Genomic DNA, 23753 nt, shown 5'->3' with positions numbered 1-23753 from the left:
ATTGAAGGTTCATTTCTCTACTATAAGCCACTGCCATCATTTTAGAGAAATTGTCAGTACGTCCAACCAGCCTTACAACGACACACCACGTGTATGGTGTCGTGTGGGCGAGCGGTTTACTGAAGTCAATGTTGTGAACAGAGTGACCCATGGTGGCAATGGGGTTATGATATGGGCAGGCATAAGCTACGGACAATTAACACAATTCCATTTTGTCGATGACTATTTGAATACACAGTGATACCGTGACGAGATCCTGAGGCCCATTCATCTACCACCATCACCTAATTTTTCAGCATGATAATGTACGGCACAATGTCGCAAGGATCTGTTCACAATTCCTGGAAGCTGAAAATGTCTCAGTTCTTCCATTGTCTGCATACTCACCAGACATGTTACCCAATGAGCATGTTTAGGATGCTCTGGGTCAACGTCTACGACAGCGTGTTCTAGTTCCCGCCAATATCCAGCAACTTTGCACAGCCATTGAAGAGGAGTGGGAAAACAGGCCACAATCAACAGCCTGATCAACTCTATGCGAAGAAGTTGTGTCTCGCTGCATGATATCTGTCTGGTTTTCTGATCCACACTCCTGCCTTTCTTTTAAAGTATCTGTGACCAGATGCATATTTGTATTCCCAGTCATGTGAAATCCATAGATTAGGGCCTAATGAATTCATTTCAATTGACTGATTTCCTTATATGAGCTGTAGCTCAGTAAAATCTTCTAAACTGCTGCAAGTTGGGTGTATTTTTGTTCAGTATATTTGAAACGTCCTAAAAAGACATCTTCTCACCTTTCACTCAGAACCTCAAATTAACCTAACCGGAACGTTTGGAAAACACAGCTTTTAGGCATCTTTTCAATGCCATTTTGCTCACTGGGTCCTTTCCCAATTCCCATCTTTAAAACATTGTGCGCATAGCAGGTTAAGGTTGTGCCTCCTGGGGAACAGGTGTGTGTGTGTGTGTGTTTGTCTAGATCTCTGTCATTATTAGGGCTTGGTCATGAGCAGGGGCTGTGGGAATGGGCTGAGGCCCTCTACTAATAGGACAGGCAATAGAGAATAAAAATGAGCAGGGTATCCAAGCAAGCAGACAGACACATATCTCCCTCCCTCTCTCTCCCCAGCCTGATGGAGAGCAGGGCACAAGGCTAGTATGACCTCAGGAACAGAGATGTGTAGCTTAAAGGAAGACTGATATGGTCATGCTCACACAGGCAGAACAGCCACAGCCATACAGTATTAAAGACTAGAGAACACCGGTGGTCACTGGATCTCATACGGTCACAGCCAGTCATGCAATCACTCTGATTACAGAGACAGCAAGAGAGACGATTAGCATACGAAAGCACAATCAAACTGGTGGTAGTTAAAGAATGCTTCATTATGAAAACAGAATCGCCCCCGGCCCGCCATAATCCCCTGTGGTATCAGGAGTGTTCCACAGACATTTCCCAATAAAGATACAGCCGTTCAAAAAGAGGCAGCTTGCCTCTCCTCCCTCTGATCAATCCGTTTCGTACCCCTCCGGTTACAGATCGTCAGCTTAGATCAGGGGTTCTCAAACCTCTCCGCAGGGACCCCCCAGACGTTTAACAATGTTGTTGTAGCCCTGAACCTACTGACCAAGCTGATTCACCTAGTCAAGAGCTTGATAATTAGTTGACCATTTGAATCCGGTGTGCTAGCTGTGCAATAGTTAAAATACATGGAACCGCTGGGGGGTCCTCAAGGAGAGGTTTGAGAACCCCTGATCTCTTAGATAAGAGATCATAACAGATCAGACAGGCTCTATAGTTGGTACTGTTCTGTTGACTGCCTGTCTGCCTGCCTGCCTGCCTGCCTGCCTGTCTGTCTGTCTGTCTGTCTGTCTGTCTGTCTGTCTGTCTGTCTGTCTGTCTGTCACTAAGCCATCGTTAGACCACAGGGCCTGTCTGTTAGCACAGACACTATGCTGACTGCAGAGCAGCCAGGCTTAATGACCCAGTAAATAAGCCCATGGTTAGAGGGGAGATGGCTTATTCTACCAACCTGAGTCTGGTCACATACAGACTGGTTCTAGATCTAATCTACATAGAAAGAACTGAGAAGATGATTGTCTAGTACTGCTGGAGAATTGAATAGAATAAACCCTGTGAATAAAAGGTTTTACTAGCCTTCCCTGAGCTGTTTGAACTCGCTCCTTTGAGACGGCAGGGTTAGGTCGAAGGGTTAATGGCATCATTTTAAGATGTCTGGTTTTTGGAGGGGATTTAGAATATATATTTTTTAAATACAGTAGCAATGAAAGGTTTGGACACACCTAATCATTCACGAGTTTTCTTTATTTTTTTAAACTATTTTCTACATCATAGAATAATAGTGAAGCCATCCAAACTATGAAAAAACACATGGAATCATGTTGCAACCAAAAAAAGTGTTAAACAAATCAAAATTGATTTTATATTTGAGATTTTTAAAGGAGCCACCCTTTGCCTTGATGACAGCTTTGCACACTCTTGGCATTATCTCAACCAGCTTCATGTCACCTGGAATGCATTTCAATGAACAGGTGTGCCTTGATAAAAGTGAAATTTATTTTCTTCTTAAAATGCGTTTGAGCCAAATCAGTTGTGTTGTAACAAGGTAGGGGTGGTATACAGAAGATAGCCCTATTTGGTAAAAGACCAAGTCCATATTATGGCAAGAACAGCTCAAATAAGCAAAGAGAAACAACAGTCCATCATTACTTTAAGACATGAAGGTCAGTCAATCCGGAAAATGTCAAGAACTTTTAAAGTTTCTTCAAGTGCAGTCGCAAAAACCATCAAGCGCTATGATGAAACTGGCTCTCATGAGGACCGCCACACTAAAGGAAGACTCAAAGTTACCTCTGCTGCAGAGGATAAGTTCATTAGAATTACTAGCCCCAGAAATTGCAGCCCAAATAAATGCTTTACAGAGTTCAAGTAACAGACATATTTCAACATCAACTGTTCAAAGGAGACTGTGTGAATCAGGCCTTTATGGCCGAATTTCTGCAAAGAAACCACTACTAAAAGGACACCAATAAGAAAACAAGACTTGCTTCAGCCAAGAAACATGAGCGATGGACATTAGACCGGTGGAAATCTGTAATTTGGTCTGATGAGTACAAATTTGAGATTTATGTGAGGTATCTATGACCAAAGATTTTTACAGAGTGAAGGAAAAGCAGCCAACAAGTGCTCAGCATATATGGGAACTCCTTCAAGGCTGTTGGAAAAGCTTTCCAGGTCAAGCTGGTTGAGAGAATACCAAGAGTGTGCAAAGCTGTCATCAAGGCAAAGGGTGGCTACCAAATATATTTTGATAGGTTTAACACTTTTGGTTACTACATGTTTCCATGTGTGTTATTTCATAGTTTTGATGTCTTCCCTATTATTCTACAATGTAGAAAATAGTAAAAAATAAAGAAAAACCCTTGAATGAGTAGGTGTGTCCAAACTTTTGACTGGTACTGTATTTCAAGGAAAGGTGGACTGTATAAGGAGGTTTCGACTGGTTCAGAATGCGGATGAATTGAGGAGATAAAGCAGGAGTCCAAATAGCAGGGTTTTATTCCACACACATTGGGGAAAGCGTGCAGGATAAGAAATGGTTGTGGTGTAATAGGGAAATACACCACAACCATTGAAATGTATCAAACTGAGGATATCTTACATGCTGGACTGGCAAGAATTTGCACTAAAAATGGCAACAGCATATCAAATGTAACATCAACTAAAATTATCTTAATATTAACATTTACATATTCATGTATAAGTACCAACAGGATACGGAAGACGGGAGGGGGAAAAACTACTGCTTAATTATTCCATGGCGCTAATGAGCAGAGTGGAGACAGGTGTGGGTGAGTGGCAACAATATGTATTTTACACTATCAGTCCAAAATACATATGTACTGGCCAGTCCAGTCCCAGACGGATGCGTTAGCCCAGAGGGCCGAGCTGGAAGGGCCTGCATGGTTTGTATCCTTCATGAGGAATTTTCCCCCTTTACATCCCTGTTAAAGACAGAAGCAATTCTGGACAAGGTCAGGCTTTTGACAAACGAGTTCCATTACCGGCGTTCACCTTTTCCTCCTGGCTCAAAGTTAGCACAGCGGCTGTCTACTAAAGCTCAGGCAAGTGTGGTTTACACATTTTCTAATGGCCCCTGTGTGACAAATGACACAGTATCCTTCCCGGCCTGGTCCCAGACCCATTGTCAGAAGGACATCACACACACCTTATTCCCCAGGAATGAACACTTTCTGTCTACACACACACATTGTTTGAAGTGTGTGTGTGTGTGTGTGTGTGTGTGTGTGTGCATGTGTATGTTGAAGGGTAAACTAGACCGGGGAGGATGTTTTTGTTGAAGTTCTATCAAATTAGATCCACCTGCCGCTGAGATATTATTTTTGGAAGGAGAGGGAGAACACACACCTGAGAGATACACTTGCATCGCGTTAGGAATACACAAACCTACACTAAATTGTGTCAAATATTCCTTTTGAAAGTCACACTGACACATGCAAGAGAGCAATAAGAAGGGAAACTTTCCATCACACACACACGAGCACACACACTTCTGAGTGAGGAAGAGTGATGATAACTATCGAAAACTGACAGTGACACATTTTGGTCCCACACCTGCGAGACTCACATTACAGAGCCCTTGGTGGGCAGAATCCCAGCGTTTCCATGGCAATACACAAAGTAAGAACCAATTGCCTTCACTTCAAAGGCTGCGGGACTTAAAAGCAGTGCGGCAGAGAGAGAGAGAGAGAGAGAGAGAGAGAGAGAGAGAGAGCACCTTATCTCAGCTTCTGATGGCAAAGCCCTTTAACGGGCATTATGTTCACATGCATTCAGCACAGCTTCATTTGCAGTAAACCACTAGATAGCACTGCGAGAGGGGAGGAGGAAGGCGAGAGGAAGAGTTGGCAGAAGTGTCCACAAGTGCAGGAAATGTAGTCCCAGAGTATGTCCTCCCTCTCGCAGTAGATTAGTCAAATGAAGAAAAACATATTGCTGAAAGACCGTTCAGAGCTCTATGACCTACTTTAGACACCGCAAGAAAAAGGACCGTGTCTGACACCAAATCCTCCAGACACATAATGCCGATTGCGAGTCCAAACAGTTCATATATGTTTCACCTTTAGAGGCGCCTTTCTCTTTCCTTGATTCCAACTGTGTCTCAGAGCAGGCTGTGCTCAACCTTCACGCAAGAGCAAAATATTCTATTCAAGGTGGGATGTGTATTTGTCACCCTGTTACAATGGTGCTTTGACAAAGGAGCTTCTGCGACGTGAGTCAGCAATATACAAACATTTATTGAATGGAATTAAATTAAGGCCCTGAACCTTCCTTCAATATTATACGGTGCATTTGGAAAGAATTCAGACCCCTTCACTTTTCCACATTTTGTTACATTACAAAATGAAACTATAATTTTTTTCATCCTCGTCAAATCTACACACAATACCCCATAGCGACAAAGCAAAAACAGGTTAAGAAATGTTTGCACATTTATTGCAAATGAAAAAAACAGAAAAATCACAATTACATTCAGACCCTTTACTCAGGACTTTGTTGAAACACATTAGGCAGCGATTACAGCCTCAAGCATTCTTGGGTATGACACTACAAGCTTGGCACACCTGTATTTAGGGAGTTTCTCCCATTCTTCTCTGCAGATCCTCTCAAGCTCTGTCAGGTTGGATAGGGAGTGTCGCCACTCTGCTCTTCTCAATACTCTCCACAGGTGTTCGATCAGGTTTAAGTCCGGGCTCTGGCTGGGCCACTCAAGAACATTCAGAGACTTGTCCCGAAGCCACTCCTCCTTGACCAAGGCCTTTCTCCCCCGATTGCGCAGTTTGGCTGGGTGGCCAGCCCTAGGAAGAGTCTTTGTGGTTCTAAACATTTAAGAATGGTGGAAGCCACTGTGTTCTTAGGGACCTTCAATGCTGCAGAAATGTTTTGGTACCCTTCCCCAGATCTGTGCCTCGACACAATCGTGCATCAGAGCTTTACGGACAATTCCTTCGACCCCATGGCTCGATTGTTGCTCTGACATGTACTGTCAACTGTGGGACCTTATATAGGCAGGTTTGTGCCTTTCCAAATCATGTCCAATCAATTGAATTTACCACAAATGGACTCCAAACAAGTAGTAGAAAAATCTCAAGGATGATCAATAGAAACAGGATGCACATGAGCTCAATTCCAAGTCTCATAGTAAAAAGGTCTGAAATACTTATGTAAATAAGGGTCTCTTTTTATTTTATACATTTCTAAAAACCTGTTTTTGCTTTGTCATTATGGGGTATTGTGTTTAGATTGATGAGGATTTTGTATTTATTTAATACATTTTAGAATAAGGCTGTAAAGTTACAAAATGTGTAAAAAGCCAAGGGGTCTATATACTTTCCAAATGCACTGTATACAGTGACTTCAGAAAGTATTCCCAACCCTTGACTTTTTCTACGTTTTGTTGTGTTACAGCTTGAATTTCAAATGGATTCAATTGTGATTTGTGGTCACTGGCCAACACACAATACCCCATAATGTCAAAGTGGAATTATGTTTCCTCTTCCCACACATACAATTATCTGTAGGTCCATCAGTCGGGCAGTGAATTTCAAACACAGATCAATACAACCAGTAACTACAAAAGATACAGATGTCTTTCCTAGCTCAGTTGCCGGAGAGGAAGGAAACCGCTCAGGGATTTCACCACAAGCCAAATGGTGACTTTAAAATAGTTACAGACCCAATACAACACATTACTGAGTACCACTCCATATTTTCAAGCATATTGTTGACTGCATCATGTTATGGGTATGCTTGTAATTGTTAGACTAGAGAGTTTTCTTGGATAAAAAAAACAAATGGAATGGAACTAAGTACAGGCAAAATCCTAGAGGAAATCCTAGTTCAGTCTGCTTTCCACCATACACTGGGAGATGAATTCACCTTTCAGAAGGACAATAGCCTAAAACACAAGGCCAAATCTACACTGGAGTTACTTACCAAGAAGACAGTGAATGTTCCTGAGTGGCAAAGTTACAGTTTTGACTTAAATCTGCTTGAAAATCTATGGCAAGACCGGAAAATGTTTGTTTAGCAATGATAAACAAGCTCTTATAGACTTACCCAGAAACACTCACAGCTGTAATCACTGCCAAGTTGCTTCGACAAAGTATTGACTCGGGGATGTTAATATTTATGTAAATTAGATATCTGTATTTCATTTTCAATACATTTGCTAAAATTTCTAAAAACATGTTTTCCCTTTGTTATTATTGGGTAATGTGTGTAGATGGGAAATAATTACAATATTATCTAATCCATTTCGAATTCAGTTTGTAACACAATAAAATGTGGAATAAGTCAATGGGTATGAATACTTTCTGAAGGCACAGGTATAAAGCATCTACCCCCTTCACCTTCTCTATCAATTCAATAAATAGCATCATCTGTCCTCATCCTGTCTACAGGATGCTATGGTTCCTCCCAGAAGCGTCTAGTGCAGGAGCCTAGTGTATAATGGCACAATTTCGGAGAGGCAGTTTGATGGGTTGAATTCGGGTCACATCTGAATACGGCTATGTTTAGCTCTCATTCCTGTAGAGCTCCATTGTTGAGCCAAAAAGCCTCTTAGAAAGTGAATGAGGCTTCTGATTCCCAAGGTGTTGTCAGCACTTCCACAGGAAAATAAAGATTTAGAGAAGCGGAGGAAGAGACTTGAGAGGGAAGGCTCTTGATTTTCAATTTTAAAGAAGCCGCATACACCTAGTAGCCTATACATCAGACATTCAACCATAAAACTACAGGTGGAAAAGATTGTGGGAAACAATTCAACAAAGCTGTGAGAAACCCTATTGTACTTCTTGGCATTCACATTAGTGGCGTATAGCGGCTATATTGTTTGAGCTAGAGTTTCGGAAAATATTGCATTTAAAAGAGGTGGGTCCATAGCTATATACCTAATTTGGTGCCAATTGGTCCTGCGATTCAGGAGAAGACGTCTTCATGTCAACATCATAAAAATAATTCAAAAATATATCAAAAGCATAACACCTGATCTATTTGATTTTGATTTCTGATTTTTGGCAGGCGTGGTAAAGAGTACAGAAGTACCTCATCCAAGGGTAATAAGTCCAATTTGTCCTGATGTTGGGGCTGTGGGGCCACAGGGCTTGAACCCTGCTAATGACTGCTTGCAGCTACATTTCTTGAAATACAGTACCAGTCAAAAGGTTGGACACACCTACTCATTCAAGGGTCTTTCTTTATTTTGAATATTTTCTACATTGTAGAATAATAGTGAAGATGTCAAAACTATGAAATAACACATATGAGCACACAAAAAGTTAAACAAAATCAAAATAGATTTTAGATTCTTCAAAGTAGCCAACCTTTGCCTTGATGACAACCTTGCACACTCTTGGCATCGCCCATGACCTTTTCTATGTGAGAAATAAATATTCCAAACATATTCTGGGACAGTGGTGGGATGCGACAGATCCCAAATTAATACAACCAATAGCGTCAGAAAACCTGTTTCAACTAATGAGCCTGACAGACAAGAATGTTTAGCTCAAAATGTTGATAAACTATTAGGATATTTCTTCACATTATAGGCACAGCAATGCACACAGGGTAGTAGGCTATAAGCGCAAATGCTCCATTAGCTAGAAAACACCATTCTCAAAAGTGACCACAAATGCGATTATTCAAACAAGTAATGTAATCATGTAATGCTTCCATTACTTGCACATCTATCACTCCAGTGTTTAATTGGTATATTGTAATTACTTCGCCACCATGGCCTATTTATTGCCTTACTACATCCCTTATCCTACCTGATTTGTACATACTGTATATATACTTTTTTCTACTGTATTATTGACTGTATGTTCGTTTATTCCATGTGTAACTCTGTGTTGTATATGTCGAACTGCTTTGATTTATTCTTGGCCGGGTCGCAGTTGTAAATGAGAACTTGTTCTCAACTAGCCTACCTGGTTAAATAAAGGTTCAATTAAAAATAAAAAAAATATCAAGGTGCATTTATGGTGAAAATGATCTTCCTCCATTTTGAAACTTACACGCGCTGTGTTTGTATGCTAGCTAGGCTCTACACCCGTTGTAAAGCGTATTAATGTGCTTCATTTTAAGAAGTTATTTGGACACTTTTGTTGTGATAAAAACCTTAGAAAAGCATATGGGCCTATGTGCTAGGCTACATGAGGTGAGAGACTATGACTAGAAAAAGCAGCAAAAAAAAAAAGCATTCACTGTTTTTTGCCTTATGCTGGACATCATTCACAAGTGATAGGCTAATATTGTCACCCGTCATACTATTCTTGACTTAATCTTGTCTTTACATATACTAAATAATATACATGTGTGAAATTAGTTTTAGAATGGACAATAACCATGCACCTGTCTTGAAATGGGCAGCGGGAAAGAATACATGCCATCATCTATTCACTTACAGTGGGGCAAAAAAGTCTTTAGTCAGCCACCAATTGTGCAAGTTCTCCCACTTAAAAAGATGAGAGGCCTGTAATTTTCATCATAGGTACACTTCAACTATGACAGACAAAATGAGGGGGGAAAAATCCAGAAAATCACATTGTAGGATTTTTCATGAATTTATTTGCAAATTATGGTGGAAAATAAGTATTTGGTCAATAACAAAAGTTTATCTCAATACTTTGTTATATACCCTTTGTTCGCATGACAGAGGTCAACGTTTTCTGTAAGTCTTCACAAGGTTTTCACACACTGTTGCTGGTATTTTGGCCCATTCCTCCATGCAGATCTCCTCTAGAGCAGTGATGTTTTGGGGATGTTGCTGGGCAACACGGACTTTCAACTCCCTCCAAAGTGTACCTATGATGAAAATTACAGGCCTCCCTCATCTTTTTAAGTGGGAGAACTTGCACAATTGGTGGCTGACTAAATACTTTTTTGCCCCACTGTAAATAGCAAATGGACAACGCTTTTCCAGTGTTTTTTATGCCAGCCAGGTAGGCTATACTCCCATTGTAAATAGAAGCAATGTGCTTAATATTAATAAAGTTGAGAAATAATTATATAGTAGGCCTAGCCTATAGAAAGCTGATAGGATCCTCTTTTTAATAGAGGCCATCATTCTGTTTTGTTACACCATTGCATAGCCTATAGAAATGTTGTGCAACATGAGCTCATGGGCTCTCGTGAAGTGTTTAGAGGGACAATAGAGTGCTGAGTACCAGGCAGTTAGAAACTTTGGTAGGCTACTAATGACCATCAGTAGCATCAGAGCTTGGAGAAGCCTAATTACCTTGACTAAATGGTCACGTGGAATTTGACTGCATTCATGACACGTGACCGCCGGTGTGGCATTAATACGGTCACCGTAACAGCCCTAGTTGTGGGTTTGATTCCCACGGGGGACGAGTATGAAAAAGTAACTAAATGTATGCACTCACTACTTACTGTAAGTCGCTCTGGATAAGAGTGTCACATAAAATACAAAAAAATATGTTTTTAATAATTAAAAAATAATAATAATATTAATGTTGGGAGACCTGGGGCCTGTTGCACAAAAGTAGAATTAAGACATCCGGGATAAATGACTCAGCTGAGCTCAATGAAGCCAAAACATGTGCGTCCAGGCTTAATTGGTTGCACAAAGACCAAGCCAGGATGAGCAGACACGGATTCATTAAGCCAGGTGAAACCAATCCTGGATAGGTGCGCGCTCACGGCTCACTCAAATAGACCCCGCCACAGATCACAGATTAACTGATTTACCATGGCAACTAGAGCCGCGTACTTTTCCCCGTCGGAAGCACAAATCCTCATGGAGGCATACGAGGAGGTAAAAGATATAATTAAGAAGAAAGGCAACACCGCCACAGTGATAAAGCAAAGAGAAAAAGCGTGGCAAAGTATTGCAGACCGCCTGAATGCGTAAGTAGTGCACAATTACACACTCACCGCTCCGCTGAAACATCACAATTACAATTCAAATATTTAATTCACATCTCCAAAAATGCAGTTGTACTGTAATTATGAAACGGTTAAATTTTTAATTGAAATGCACTGCAGATATGAGTGAAATTGTGTAAAGTAACTCCATCACACTGTATAAAGCTATGATAAATTTTTTGATATTTTTACTGAAAACAAGACAAAAATACCAAGTAATTTTTTGCAGTGTGACTCCATTAAATGTGTGTGTGTGTGTGTGTGTGTGTGTGTGTAGATTAAACATGAACGGGCCAAAACGGACATGGCAGCAGGTCAAAATCAAATACAAGAACATTCTGCAGAATGGTATGGTCCCTGACTAATATTTAACAAAGCACAAGCATATATTGTACCCAGAAGGTGCCTGCTCACACATTGTCTGTACTGTTTTAGCAGTGAAAAAGAATACCCACAGACAAGGCACGGGTGGTGGGTCACCAAAGGCTGACCTTACCCCAGCAGAGGACATGGCCTTGGAGCTAAATAAAGGCAGGCCCGTCTTAGAGGGGATCCCTGGGGGGAAAGAGACGAGCATAGGTTCCTCCCAAGATGCCACCCGCTTCATTCAAGGTATGTCCTTCCATCTCTACATGGGATACAACCACATTCATATTGAATCAATTTGGACTGTCTGACTTTGGTTTACCTATTGCCTTGCAGTGCCTGGCAGCACTGTGTTCCTGTTAGAGCCACCAGCACAAGCACCAGACGATGCTGATCCAGTGAGTACTCCATCAAAGGCATACTGTAGGCCTGGCATGTCTTGTCTACTAGCTTCAATATGAATCCGATTAAATGTGATAGGGTGAAGGCCCCAGTGCAGCAGCAACAGCACATGATGGAGACGATGATGAGGAGGAGACCATCTCTCTGGATTCCAGAAGGCATGAGGTATCATGTTAAGACTGTGAAAGTACTATTTACTCTACAATGGTGAGGAGTCCTCATCAAAATCAAAAAATCTAATTTCTTTTACAGGACCCAGATGCTATACAGTGGGAAAACCAGCCTGGCAACATAGTGCGTATTAATAAAAGGACACCACATCCTGCCAAATTCCAGCTGCGCTAATTGTATTGTGTTCACAGAGCTCACAAGCTATCAGAAAGTTGTATGGCAACCACCTCCGGCGCCAAATAGAACTGGCAGACATAGACATTCAGTACAAGAAGAAAAAGATGGAAAATCTTGCACTGGAGTCCGAAATAAAAAAGAGGACAATTAGGAAACTGGACCTTGAAATAAAAAAACTTGAGAGGGAGGTGAGATATGCCTTCAATGTACACTGTATGCTAACTGTAACACAAATGTATTAATCATTATTTTTCTTTCCTCCCCCAGCTCCAAGAAGATGACACAGCTCAAAATAAAAATTAGGTATATTCTCGTAAAGTCAAGTGAGTCATGACATATGAGCTCTTATTGTGAGCACACAGGACGGTGGCATCTTTCTAAGGTTTTTTTTATTTTCCCAGCAATCAGTACAACCAAGTCATCGTTATAAGGCATCGCCCTCTTTTGCCCACCCCCCCAGCACCAGGTGTGGCCACTAGCCTATATGAAGGCCCAAAATTGTGTGTTCCTTTCTGCTCTGACAATGGCATGCCCATTCGTGCGAGATGTGGTGGATGAAGAAAGAAGCACTTGTGCTGAGGAGAACCTTCAGGCGAGAAAGGGTCTTCAGGGACCGGTTGGACCCACTGGCCTTCCCTGATGACCATCTATATGAAAGATACAGGTTTTCTGCAGATGGCATCAGGTATCTATGCAGACTACTGGGTCCCAGGATTAAGCACCGCACTGCACGGAGCCATGCACTGAGTGTGGAGCAAATGGTTTGTGTGGCCTTGCGCTTTTTTGCTAGTGGAGCCTTCCTGTACTCAGTGGGGGATGCAGAACAGCTGAACAAGGCCACAATTTGCCGCACAATAAGGAGTGTGTGTCTGGCTATCAAAGCATTAGCAGATGTCTTCATCTCCTTCCCTGGCCACAGAAGACTCTGTGACATCAAAGAGGAGTTCTATAGGATTGCAGGTAAGAGGATCTACAAATTACAGGACAACTGTTAACACATAGTAGGATACTCATTACTTTGTGTGACAGGTTTCCCCAATGTCATTGGTGCAGTGGACTGCACACACATAAGGATAAAAGCCCCTCAGGTGCCCATGAGGCCGATTTTGTGAATAGGAAATCCTTTCACAGCATTAATGTTCAGGTGAACATAACTTTTTGATATTGTCCATTGACGAACACTCTGCATTGCCAGTGATGTGCATTGATTGGTGTAATATTCCTCATCTTATGATTTCAGATGGTCTGCAATGCTGACTGTGTGATCAGCAATGTTGTGGCAAAATGGCCTGGCTCAGTCCATGACTCCAGAATCTTTCGGGCCTCTGAAATCTATCAGTGCCTATCACAAGGTAAGCCACACAACCCCTATTTATAACCATCATGGCTGTGTCAAGAATATCACTGTGTTTATGAGGTAGTAATGATGAGATTTTGTGTTGACAGGTGAATTCTCTGGTGTGTTGCTGGGAGACAGGGGTATGGCTGCCAGCCTTTTCTCCTGACACCTTTCACAGACCCCCAGGAAGCACAGCAGGCCTACAACCATGCCCATGCCAGGACCAGGGCCAGAGTTGAAATGACCTTTGGCCTCCTGAAGGCACGCTTTCACTGCCTTCACAAATTAAGGGTCAGCCCTGTTAGGGCATGTGATATTACTGTGTCTTGTGCTGTCCTCCACAATGTGGCCTGCCTGAGGAAGGAGAGGGCCCCCAGAGTGCCACCAGCCATGGACTGGGACAATCCGGCAATCTTCCCTGATGACGACAGTGGTCGGCTGCTGAGGGACCAATATGTGTTGAATTATTTTAGTTAGTATGTGTGCTTTCAATTTTGGTTAAATATGTCCTGCGGTGGCAGAGGAATTTGGGTTTTTTTGGGTTCGTTTTTGACGAATTTGGCCTCTTATGATGTTTGTGCGGTATACTGTGTGTAATACAAGGCTGCAGGGAGGCTACTGCATCCATTCATTTGTCTGTTCAGTTGATGTGTATGGATTTGTCCTGCATTTATTTTAGTGTGCAGACATGCAGGGTGTGTTATATACAGACCTTTGAATGTGTATGTATCATTTTGTATAATATGCTTGGATTCTGTGCTTTCCATCTTGTAGAGTCACTGTGACTTCAGTTTCGAAAGGAGCTGATGGTTTACCTGCTTTGTTTTGTCCTTATTCAATAAAGGAACATAATGTTACACATTGTGTTTTTATATTCATATGGAATGTGTATTTGTTTATATGACAGAGTACTAGGGCCACACTGAAGAAAAAGGATAAAGTCATAAATTTATGAGGCTGGTTCTTTCTGCAGAAAAGCTACATATTGTTTTTACAGTTTTGATACTTATGACAATGTGATACTTAATATTCTGGCACATCAGCATGTCTTTGTTTATGAAACCATACTGAAGTACAATTTCACGAAATGCCCCACATCTGTCATTTTAACAACTGTCCTCCTTTAAAACAACTGGTTACAATATTATGACTTGTGTTTTTTTCCCCTCTGTGGCCCTAATATTCTATCATTTTATATATAGCCTTATAGTCTATGGGAAACTGTAAATTATCTAATGATAGCAACATCATCTAAAAATCATTTTTTATCCAAAATCATTGAAATTAATGATCACAAACGTTTAAATAATAACAGTGGGTCTAGTTATATGTGATAACAATGTATAGTGAGCAGTGAAATAACTATTTGGTTTCCATTTGTGGTGACTGCTGACTGACATTAAATAGATCCTGGAATTTAGCCTGGTCTGGAGCAGGCTAGCTCCACAGAATAAATCTCCATGGTAATTTATACCATAACATATCCTCCTGCCCCCTATCCATCTTTAGTGCAACCGGATTACGGATCAATTGAGCCAGGATCACCAAGATATCCTGGCTTAATCCCTTATCCTAGTTTTGTGCAACAGGCCCCTGTTTACATGTTTTTGTAATTGACTTCTGATGTCTTGATAGGTTGGGAAACTTGAGAGGAAGAAAGGGAAACTGTTGGGGAAACTGTTTGGCGTGAATGCTTGATTGTTATTATTTGTGGATTGCGTTTCATATTCGATATTTTCTATTCTGCAGGGCTCATTTGACCTCCTGCTTAAATAAAAGTTTTTAAAAAGCATGTCACGTTCATGTAAAAAGAGCAGGTCACGTTCACTAAGAAAGAGGAAGAATCCTTCAACCGGACACAGAAATGTAGGGAAAATCCATCAGAATTATAACTCAATTTCCACTTTAATAACTAGCTGAAACAGAAAACAAAAAAACAGCCCTTTTCATAAAAAGAGTCTGAATCAATACTCATAAAAGTGTGGTTAGTGTCTCCTCAGCAGATAGATGTACGTGCCATATTTCAGCCTCAAGCTTCCGGCCACTGATAAAGGTGGATTGAAGGCCTCCAAATCTCATTTTTTTAATGTCATTCTCATCCATGAAGGGCAGCTGGGCACACAGACAAGGGCCTACGAGAGGACAGTATTCAATCTACAATAATGAGAAAATAGAAGTGTGTGTGTGTGTGTTAGAGAGAGAGAGTGCATGGCCTCATTTAAATAACATGTACTAACAAAGTGGATATTAGTAAAAAATCGATCATTTCTGTTCTAACATGGCAACAATGCTGTTACTAAAATCTAATTTGGACATAACTGGCTGTGTTAACTTGCTTCACTTTTAAGTAGTCCTTTCAGGTGTAGACCTTTTCTTACATAATGCTCCCGTTCTGATATGCTTGTAGCAAACCTATCCATTTAGAAATCGCTGGAGGAAGTTGCAGTCGTTTTTAAGTGTAATGCTGTTGACTGGTGACGATGACATGAACATGTACTGGGGATGACATCCATACAAGCTTAATAAACTTGCGCCTATAATTGTTACCCTAGCATAGTGTCAAATACACATAGTGCCTTCGGAAAGTATTCATACCTCTTGACTGTTTTCACATGTTTTTTTTAGGCTACAGCTTTATTCTAAAATGAATTAAAATTGTGATTTTTCCAAAAAACAATCTACACACAATACCCCATAATGACCAAGCAAAAATAGGTTTAGAATATTTTGCTAATTTATTAAAAATAATATATATTTATTTACTTATTTACATAAGTATTCAGACCCTTTACTCAGTATTTTGTTGAAGCACCTTGGACAGCAATTATAGCCTTGAATCTTCTTGGGTATGACACCACAAGCTTGGCACACCTGTATTTGGGGAGTTTCTTCCATTCTTCTCAAGCTCTGTCAGGTTGGATGGGGAGAGATGCTGCACAGATATTTTCAGGTCTCTCCAGAGATATCCGATTGGGTTCAATTCTGGGCTCTGGCTGGGCAACTCCTGGACATTCAGAGACTTGTCCCGAAGCTTCTCAAGCATTTTCTTGGCTGTGTGCGTGCTTAGGGTCGTTCTCCTGTTGGAAGGTGAACCTTCGCCCCCAGTCTGAGGTCCTGAGCGCTCTGGAGCAGGTTTTCATCCCTGACCAAGGCCCTTCTCCCCCGATTGCTCAGTTTGGCTGGTCGGCCAGCTCTAGGAAGGGTCTTGGAGGCCACTGTGTTCTTGGGAACCTTCAATGCTGTAGACATTCTTTGGTACCCTTCCCCAGATCTGTGCCTCGACACAATCCTGTCTCGGAGGATCTTGCTCTGACATGCACTGTCAACTGTGGGACCTTATATAGACAGGTGTGTGCCTTTCCAAATCATGTCCAGTCAATTGAATTTACCACAGGTGGACTCCAATCAAGTTGTAGAAACATCTCAGGGATGATCAATGGAAACGGGATGCACCTGAGCTCAATTTCGAGTCTCACAACAAAGGGTCTGAATACTTCTGGAAATAATGTATCTGTTTTTTTTTTTTGAATACATTTTCAAAAACCTCTTTTCAGTTCCTCATTATGGGGTGTGTAGGATGCTAAGGATTTATTTTATTTAATCCATTTTAGAATAAGGCTGTAACGTAACAAAATGTGGAAAATGTCAAGGGGTCTGCATACTTTCCGAAGGCACTGTATAAACAATAGCCTATGTTAAACTATGCCTATGAAACCTATTTTCCTATTTTTAGCGGGCCCTTGTTGCGTGATACTTTAGGTTTAGATTATCTAAGAAAAAAACATGCTTATTTCCATTGTAAAACATTTCCATGTAAAAAAAAAACTCAAATGAAATCAAAAACTAAAGTGAGGAGAGGTTACCTTACATCCCACCCACAAACCATGTTAAGAAAGACAAATACACAGACTAGATTAAACAAAAAGCTGGAAGGAAGGAACAATATTCATCAATATCACACTGCCCGACCAACATCAGACACAAGTGGCCGTTTGCATCCGTCTCCCCCAACGAGCTCACCTTGAGAATCCATCTTCACAATCCACATCTCCTTTTCAATTACTTTCTCTCCAGCTTCCTATTGATCAATCTTTCCTTTCTTCAATTCCTGTCCCGACATACTTTCACATGCACTCTTTTCACTAAATGTCTCTTCTCGCACTCCCTATATATCTCTAATTCTCCCTCCCTCACGCTATCTCTTAGAGTTTTTGTCCTCCTCTTTGTGGAAGGCTGAGTTAGAGACGAAAGACAGGGTCACCACAGACATACACACCTTCACCCCTGGTCCCTCGCCTCAGCTCCTCCACAGTCAACACTTCCACTAGAACCCCACAGGAAGTCTGCCTGAATTCACACACTCCATCCCTGCTTCCCTCCCACCATCCCTGCCTGTTCCTGTCAGCCTGGGCCAAACACATAGGCAGATTGCACATCAATCTGGCCCCTCAGATGGTAGAAGTATAACTGTTTTTTGTTTAGTTTTTTTTCAATCCACATTTCCAATCTATTAATTATAGGCTAATTATGTCTTTGATTAAGGAGTGTGTGGCGCACTGCGCCCTCGCAGGCCTGACAGCCACCATGATGAAGATTAATGGAGCCTGCTTCAACCACCGCTCTGATGAGACGTTAATACCACCGGTAAGACAGACACACACACACACATATATATACATATATATATATACAGTGCCTTGCGAAAGTATTCGGCCCCCTTGAACTTTGCGACCTTTTGCCACCTTTCAGGCTTCAAACATAAAGATATAAAACTGTATTTTTTTGTGAAGAATCAACAACAAGTGGGACACAATCATGAAGTGGAACGACATTTATTGGATATTTCAAACTTTTTTAACAAATCAAAAACGGAAAAATTGGGCGTGCAAAATTATTCAGCCCCCTTAAGTTAATACTTTGTAGCGCCACCTATTGCTGCGATTACAGCTGTAAGTCGCTTGGGGTATGTCTCTATCGGTTTTGCACATCGAGAGACTGACATTTTTTCCCATTCCTCCTTGCAAAACAGCTCGAGCTCAGTGAGGTTGGATGGAGAGCATTTGTGAACAGCAGTTTTCAGTTCTTTCCACAGATTATCGATTGGATTCAGGTCTGGACTTTGACTTGGCCATTCTAACACCTGGATATGTTTATTTTTGAACCATTCCATTGTAGATTTTGCTTTATGTTTTGGATCATTGTCTTGTTGGAAGAAAAATCTCTGTCCCAGTCTCAGGTCTTTTGCAGACTCCATCAGGTTTTCTTCCAGAATGGTCCTGTATTTGGCTCCATCCATCTTCCCATCAATTTTAACCATCTTCCCTGTCCCTGCTGAAGAAAAGCAGGCCCAAACCATGATGCTGCCACCACCATGTTTGACAGTGGGGATGGTGTGTTCAGGGTGTTGCTTTTACGCCAAACATGACGTTTTGCATTGTTGCCAAAAAGTTCAATTTTGGTTTCATCTGACCAGAGCACCTTCTTCCACATGTTTGGTGTGTCTCCCAGGTGGCTTGTGGCAAATTTTAAACAACACTTTTTATGGATATCTTTAAGAAATGGCTTTCTTCTTGCCACTCTTCCATAAAGGCCAGATTTGTGCAATATACGACTGATTGTTGTCCTATGGACAGAGTCTCTCACCTCAGCTGTAGATCTCTGCAGCTCATCCAGAGTGATCATGGGCCTCTTGGCTGCATCTCTGATCAGTCTTCTCCTTGTATGAGCTGAAAGTTTAGAGGGACGGCCAGGTCTTGGTAGATTTGCAGTGGTCTGATACTCCTTCCATTTCAATATTATCGCTTGCACAGTGCTCCTTGGGATGTTTAAAGCTTGGGAAATCTTTTTGTATCCAAATCTGGCTTTAAACTTCTTCACAACAGTATCTCGGACCTGCCTGGTGTGTTCCTTGTTCTTCATGATGCTCTCTGCGCTTTTAACGGACCTCTGAGACTATCACAGTGCAGGTGCATTTATACGGAGACTTGATTACACACAGGTGGATTGTATTTATCATCATTAGTCATTTAGGTCAACATTGGATCATTCAGAGATCCTCACTGAACTTCTGGAGAGAGTTTGCTGCACTGAAAGTAAAGGGGCTGAATAATTTTGCACACCCAATTTTTCAGTTTTTGATTTGTTAAAAAAGTTTGAAATATCCAATAAATGTCATTCCACTTCATGATTGTGTCCCACTTGTTGTTGATTCTTCACAAAAAAATACAGTTTTATATCTTTATGTTTGAAGCCTGAAATGTGGCAAAAGGTCGCAAAGTTCAAGGGGGCCGAATACTTTCGTAAGGCACTGTATATTATACTGAGTGTACAAAACATTAAGAACACCTGCTCTTTCCATGACAGACTGACCAGGTGAATGCTATGGTCCCTTATGAATGTCACTTGTTAAAATCAACTTCAAACCAGTGTAGATGAGAGGGAGGAGACGGGTTAAAGAAGGATTGTTAAGCCTTAAGACAATTTAGACATGGATTGTGTATGTGTGCCATTCAGACAGTGAACGGGAAAGACAAAATATTTAAGTGCCTGTGAAAGGGTTATGGTAGTAGGTGCCAGGCACATCGGTTTGTGTCACACAACAGTTCCCTGTGTCTATCAAGAATGGTCCACCACCCAAAGGACATAGAGTCAACTTGACACAACTGTGGGAAGCATTGGACTCAGCATGGGCCAGCCTCCCTGTCCATGCTCTGACGAATTGAGGCTGTTCTGAGGGCAAAGGGGGAATGTGTTGTACACACAGTGTATTCGCATGCATGCAAAAACACAGGTATGTACACACACCTTCAAATTGTTTAGGTCACTTAGAAATGTCCTTGTTTTCCATGAAAACATAGATGAAATTAGTTGCAAAATGAATAGGACAAAGAGTCAAGATGTTGACAAGGTTATAAATCATGATTTTTAATTGAAATAATAATTGTGTCCTTCAAACGTAGCTTTGTTCAAAGAATCCTTTGTTTGCAGCAACTACAGCCTTGCAGACCTTTGGCTTCTACTTGTCAATTTGTTGAGGTAATCGGAAGAGATTTAACCCCATGCTTCCTGAAGCACCTCCCACAAGTTGGATTGGCTTGATGGGCACTTCTTACGTACCATACGGTCAAGCTGCTCCTACAACAGCACAACAGGTTTGAGATCAAGTGACTGTGCTGGCAACGCCATTATAGACAGAATACCAGCTTCTTCCCTAAATAGTTCTTGCATATTTTGGACCTGTGTGTTGGGTAAATTGTCCTGTTGTAGAAGGAAATTAGCCCCAATTAAGCGCCGTCCACAGGGTAAGGCACGGCATTGCAAAATGGAGTGATACCCTTCCTTCTTCAAGATCCCTTTCCCCCTGTAGAAATATCCCTGTTTACCACCACCAAATCACCCCATTGCCTCCAGCATGCTTGACAGAGGGCATCAAGCACTCCCCCAGCATCTTTCATTTTTTATGCATCTCACGAATGTTCTTCTTTGTGATCCGAACACCTCAAACTTAGATTCGTCTGTCCAGAACACTTTTTTTTCCAATATTCCTCTGTCCAGTGTCTGTGTTCTTTTGCCCATCTTAATCTTTGCTTTATATTGGCCATTCTGAGATATGGCTTTTTCTTTGCAACTCTACCTTTGAAGGCCAGAATCCCGGAGTCGCATCTTCACTGTTGACGTTGAGACTGGTGTTTTGCGGGTACTAAACTCAGCAAAAATAGAAATGTCCCCTTTTCAGGACCCTGTCTTTCATAGAGAATTTGTAAAAATCTAAATAACTTCACAGATCTTCATTGTAAAGGGTTTAAACACCGTTTCCCATGCTTGTTCAATGAACCATAAACAATTAATGAACATGCACCTGTGGAACGGTCGTTAAGACACTAACAGTTCTGAAAACCTAAGACACTAAAGAGGCCTTTCTACTGACTCTGAAAAACACCAAAAGAAAGATGCCCAGGGTCCCTGCTCATCTGCGTGAACGTGTCTTAGGCATGCTGCAAGGAGGCATGAGGACTGCAGATGTGGCCAGGGCAATAAATTGCAATGTCCGTACTGTGAGATGCCTAAGGCAGTGCTACAAGGAGACAGGACGGACAGCTGATCGTCCACGCAGTGGCAGACCACGTGTAACAACACCTGCATAGGATCAGTACATCCGAACAGCACACCTGCGGGACAGGTACAAGATGTCAACAACTGCCCGAGTTACACCAGGAACGCACAATCCCTCCATCAGTGGTCAGACTGCCCGCAATAAGATGAGAGAGGCTGGACTGAGGGCTTGTAGGCCTGTTGTAAGGCAGGTCCTCACCAGACATCACCAGCAACAACGTCGCCTATGCGCACAAACCCAACGTCGCTGGACCAGATAGGACTGGCAAAAAGTGCTCTTCACTGACGAGTCGCGGTTTTGCCTCACCAGGGGTGATGGTCGGATTCGCGTTTATCGTCGAAGGAATGAGCATTACACCGAGGCCTGTACCAGGGAGCGGGATCAATTTGGAGGAGGAGGGTCCATCATGGTCTGGGGCGATGTGTCACAGCATCATCGGACTGAGCTTGTTGTCATTGCAGGCAATCTCAACGCTGCGCGTTACAGAGAAGACATCCTCCTCCCTCATGTGGTACCCTTCCTGCAGGCTCATCTTGACATGACCCTCCAGCATGACAATGCCACCAGCCATACTGCTCATTCTGTGCGTGATTTCCTTTAAGACAGGAATGTCAGTGTTCTGCCATGGCCAGCGAAGAGCCCGGATCTCAATCCCATTAAGCACGTCTGGGACCTGTTGGCTCGACAGGGTGGGGGCTAGGGCCATCCCCCCAGAAATGTTTTGCAGGTGCCTTGGTGGAAGAGTGGGGTAACATCTCACAGGAAGAACTGGCAAATCTGGTGCAGTCCATGAGGAGGAGATACACTGCAGTACTTAATGCAGCTGGTGGCCACACCAGATACCGACTGTTACAGTGCCTTGCGAAAGTATTCGGCCCCCTTGAACTTTGCAACCTTTTGCCACATTTCAGGCTTCAAACATAAAGATATAAAACTGTATTTTTTTGTGAAGAATCAACAACAAGTGGGACACAATCATGAAGTGGAACGACATTTATTGGATATTTCAAACTTTTTTAACAAATCAAAAACTGAAAAATTGGGCGTGCAAAATTATTCAGCCCCCTTAAGTTAATACTTTGTAGCGCCACCTATTGCTGCGATTACAGCTGTAAGTCGCTTGGGGTATGTCTCTATCAGTTAATGTTTCCAGCTACAATAATAATTTACAACATTAAAAATGTCTACACTGTATTTCTGATCAATTTCATGTTATTTTAATGGACAAAAAAGTGATTTTCTTTCCAAGTCAAGGAAATGTCTAAGTGACCCCAAACTTTTGAACGGTAATGTATGCAGACACCCGCACACCCACCCGCACACCCACACACACTGTAGACATCCCATCAGTCCATTGAAATCAGCCAACAGGTCAGTCAACAAGGCCAAACACACACTGATCAACAAACACCTAAACACCAAAACACTGACAGTGGTGCACCTAGAACAGGAATCATACCCTGTAATAATGTCTGTATTCTACTGTTCTAGTCCCGTGTCAGTGATGAGTGATTGAGTTGAGACAAGGCTATACTATACCACGCCTGTGCTTCATCTTCCTTTTCATCCATCATTTATCCCTTTGGATTGGGGGCTGTTTTGTCTTCTATTATTTAAGATTTGGCTTTCCCCTCTTGAAAATCCTCCATATCTTATCCCATAATACATTAAACAAAATAAAAAACAAGAGCTGTGCAGCCGAGAGATGTGCTTTGAGGTTCTGGAGTTCAAAGGCAGGAAGACAGCACATGGGGCCGGATAGACTGGGGGGGTTGGGGAGGCTGAGGCGGAGGGGGGTAAAGAGCCCTCACTGGGATAGAACAGTCATCTCTAGAGGAACTGGAGTCTTCCGTCTCAATAGTAACTCTTTGACCATGTCATTTCTTCAATGCTCACTCACACACGGTTGGAAACAAAATTGTAATAAAAATATTGTAATCAGATTACAGATACTTTAGAAATGCTAGATTGTTACTTCTTGGATTACTTCAAATTCAGAAAGGATGTTTGTGGAAAAACACTGACGCCTTTCTGTTTTCTCAATGACATTAAATCAAAATGTGCAACAGTGTAATAAATAATAATAATGCAAAACAATACACGCAAATCCCCAAGAATGTTATTTAAGGAATTAAGAAATATAGAAATATCAGAACGAGCAACGTGAGGAGCCTGGAATATATATACAC

The 23753-nt window shown here is 41.8% G+C and overlaps 2 protein-coding genes across 3 annotated transcripts in view; one reads left to right on the top strand and one right to left on the bottom strand.

The window, feature by feature from the left end:
- prkn (parkin RBR E3 ubiquitin protein ligase) overlaps window positions 1-23753 on the bottom strand; it is a 94948-nt gene that overhangs the window by 27973 nt on the left and 43222 nt on the right. The window lies entirely within an intron of this gene.
- Window positions 10594-14275, top strand: LOC135573684 (uncharacterized). Its single transcript, XM_065023259.1, has 10 exons — window positions 10594-11344; window positions 11432-11608; window positions 11699-11760; window positions 11843-11929; window positions 12017-12058; window positions 12127-12300; window positions 12380-12415; window positions 12514-13072; window positions 13353-13464; window positions 13559-14275. Exons 1-7 carry the CDS (start codon window positions 11164-11166, stop codon window positions 12413-12415), a joined length of 759 nt encoding a protein of 252 aa, XP_064879331.1. The 5' UTR covers window positions 10594-11163; the 3' UTR covers window positions 12514-13072; window positions 13353-13464; window positions 13559-14275.

The sequence above is a fragment of the Oncorhynchus nerka genome, linkage group LG10 (assembly GCF_034236695.1).
Source record: "Oncorhynchus nerka isolate Pitt River linkage group LG10, Oner_Uvic_2.0, whole genome shotgun sequence".
NCBI classification, from domain to species: Eukaryota; Metazoa; Chordata; class Actinopteri; order Salmoniformes; family Salmonidae; genus Oncorhynchus; species Oncorhynchus nerka.
This window is presented reverse-complemented; position numbering and strand designations above follow the sequence as displayed.

Excerpts from the sequence above, each read along its gene's own strand:
- LOC135573684 (XM_065023259.1), top strand. The coding sequence starts at position 11,164 with ATGATAAATTTTTTGATATTTTTACTGAAAACAAGACAAAAATACCAA. Across the intron at positions 11,761-11,842 it reads CACCAGACGATGCTGATCCA|GGTGAAGGCCCCAGTGCAGC; the intron begins GTGAGTACTCCA and ends TAAATGTGATAG. Across the intron at positions 11,930-12,016 it reads TGGATTCCAGAAGGCATGAG|GACCCAGATGCTATACAGTG; the intron begins GTATCATGTTAA and ends TTTCTTTTACAG.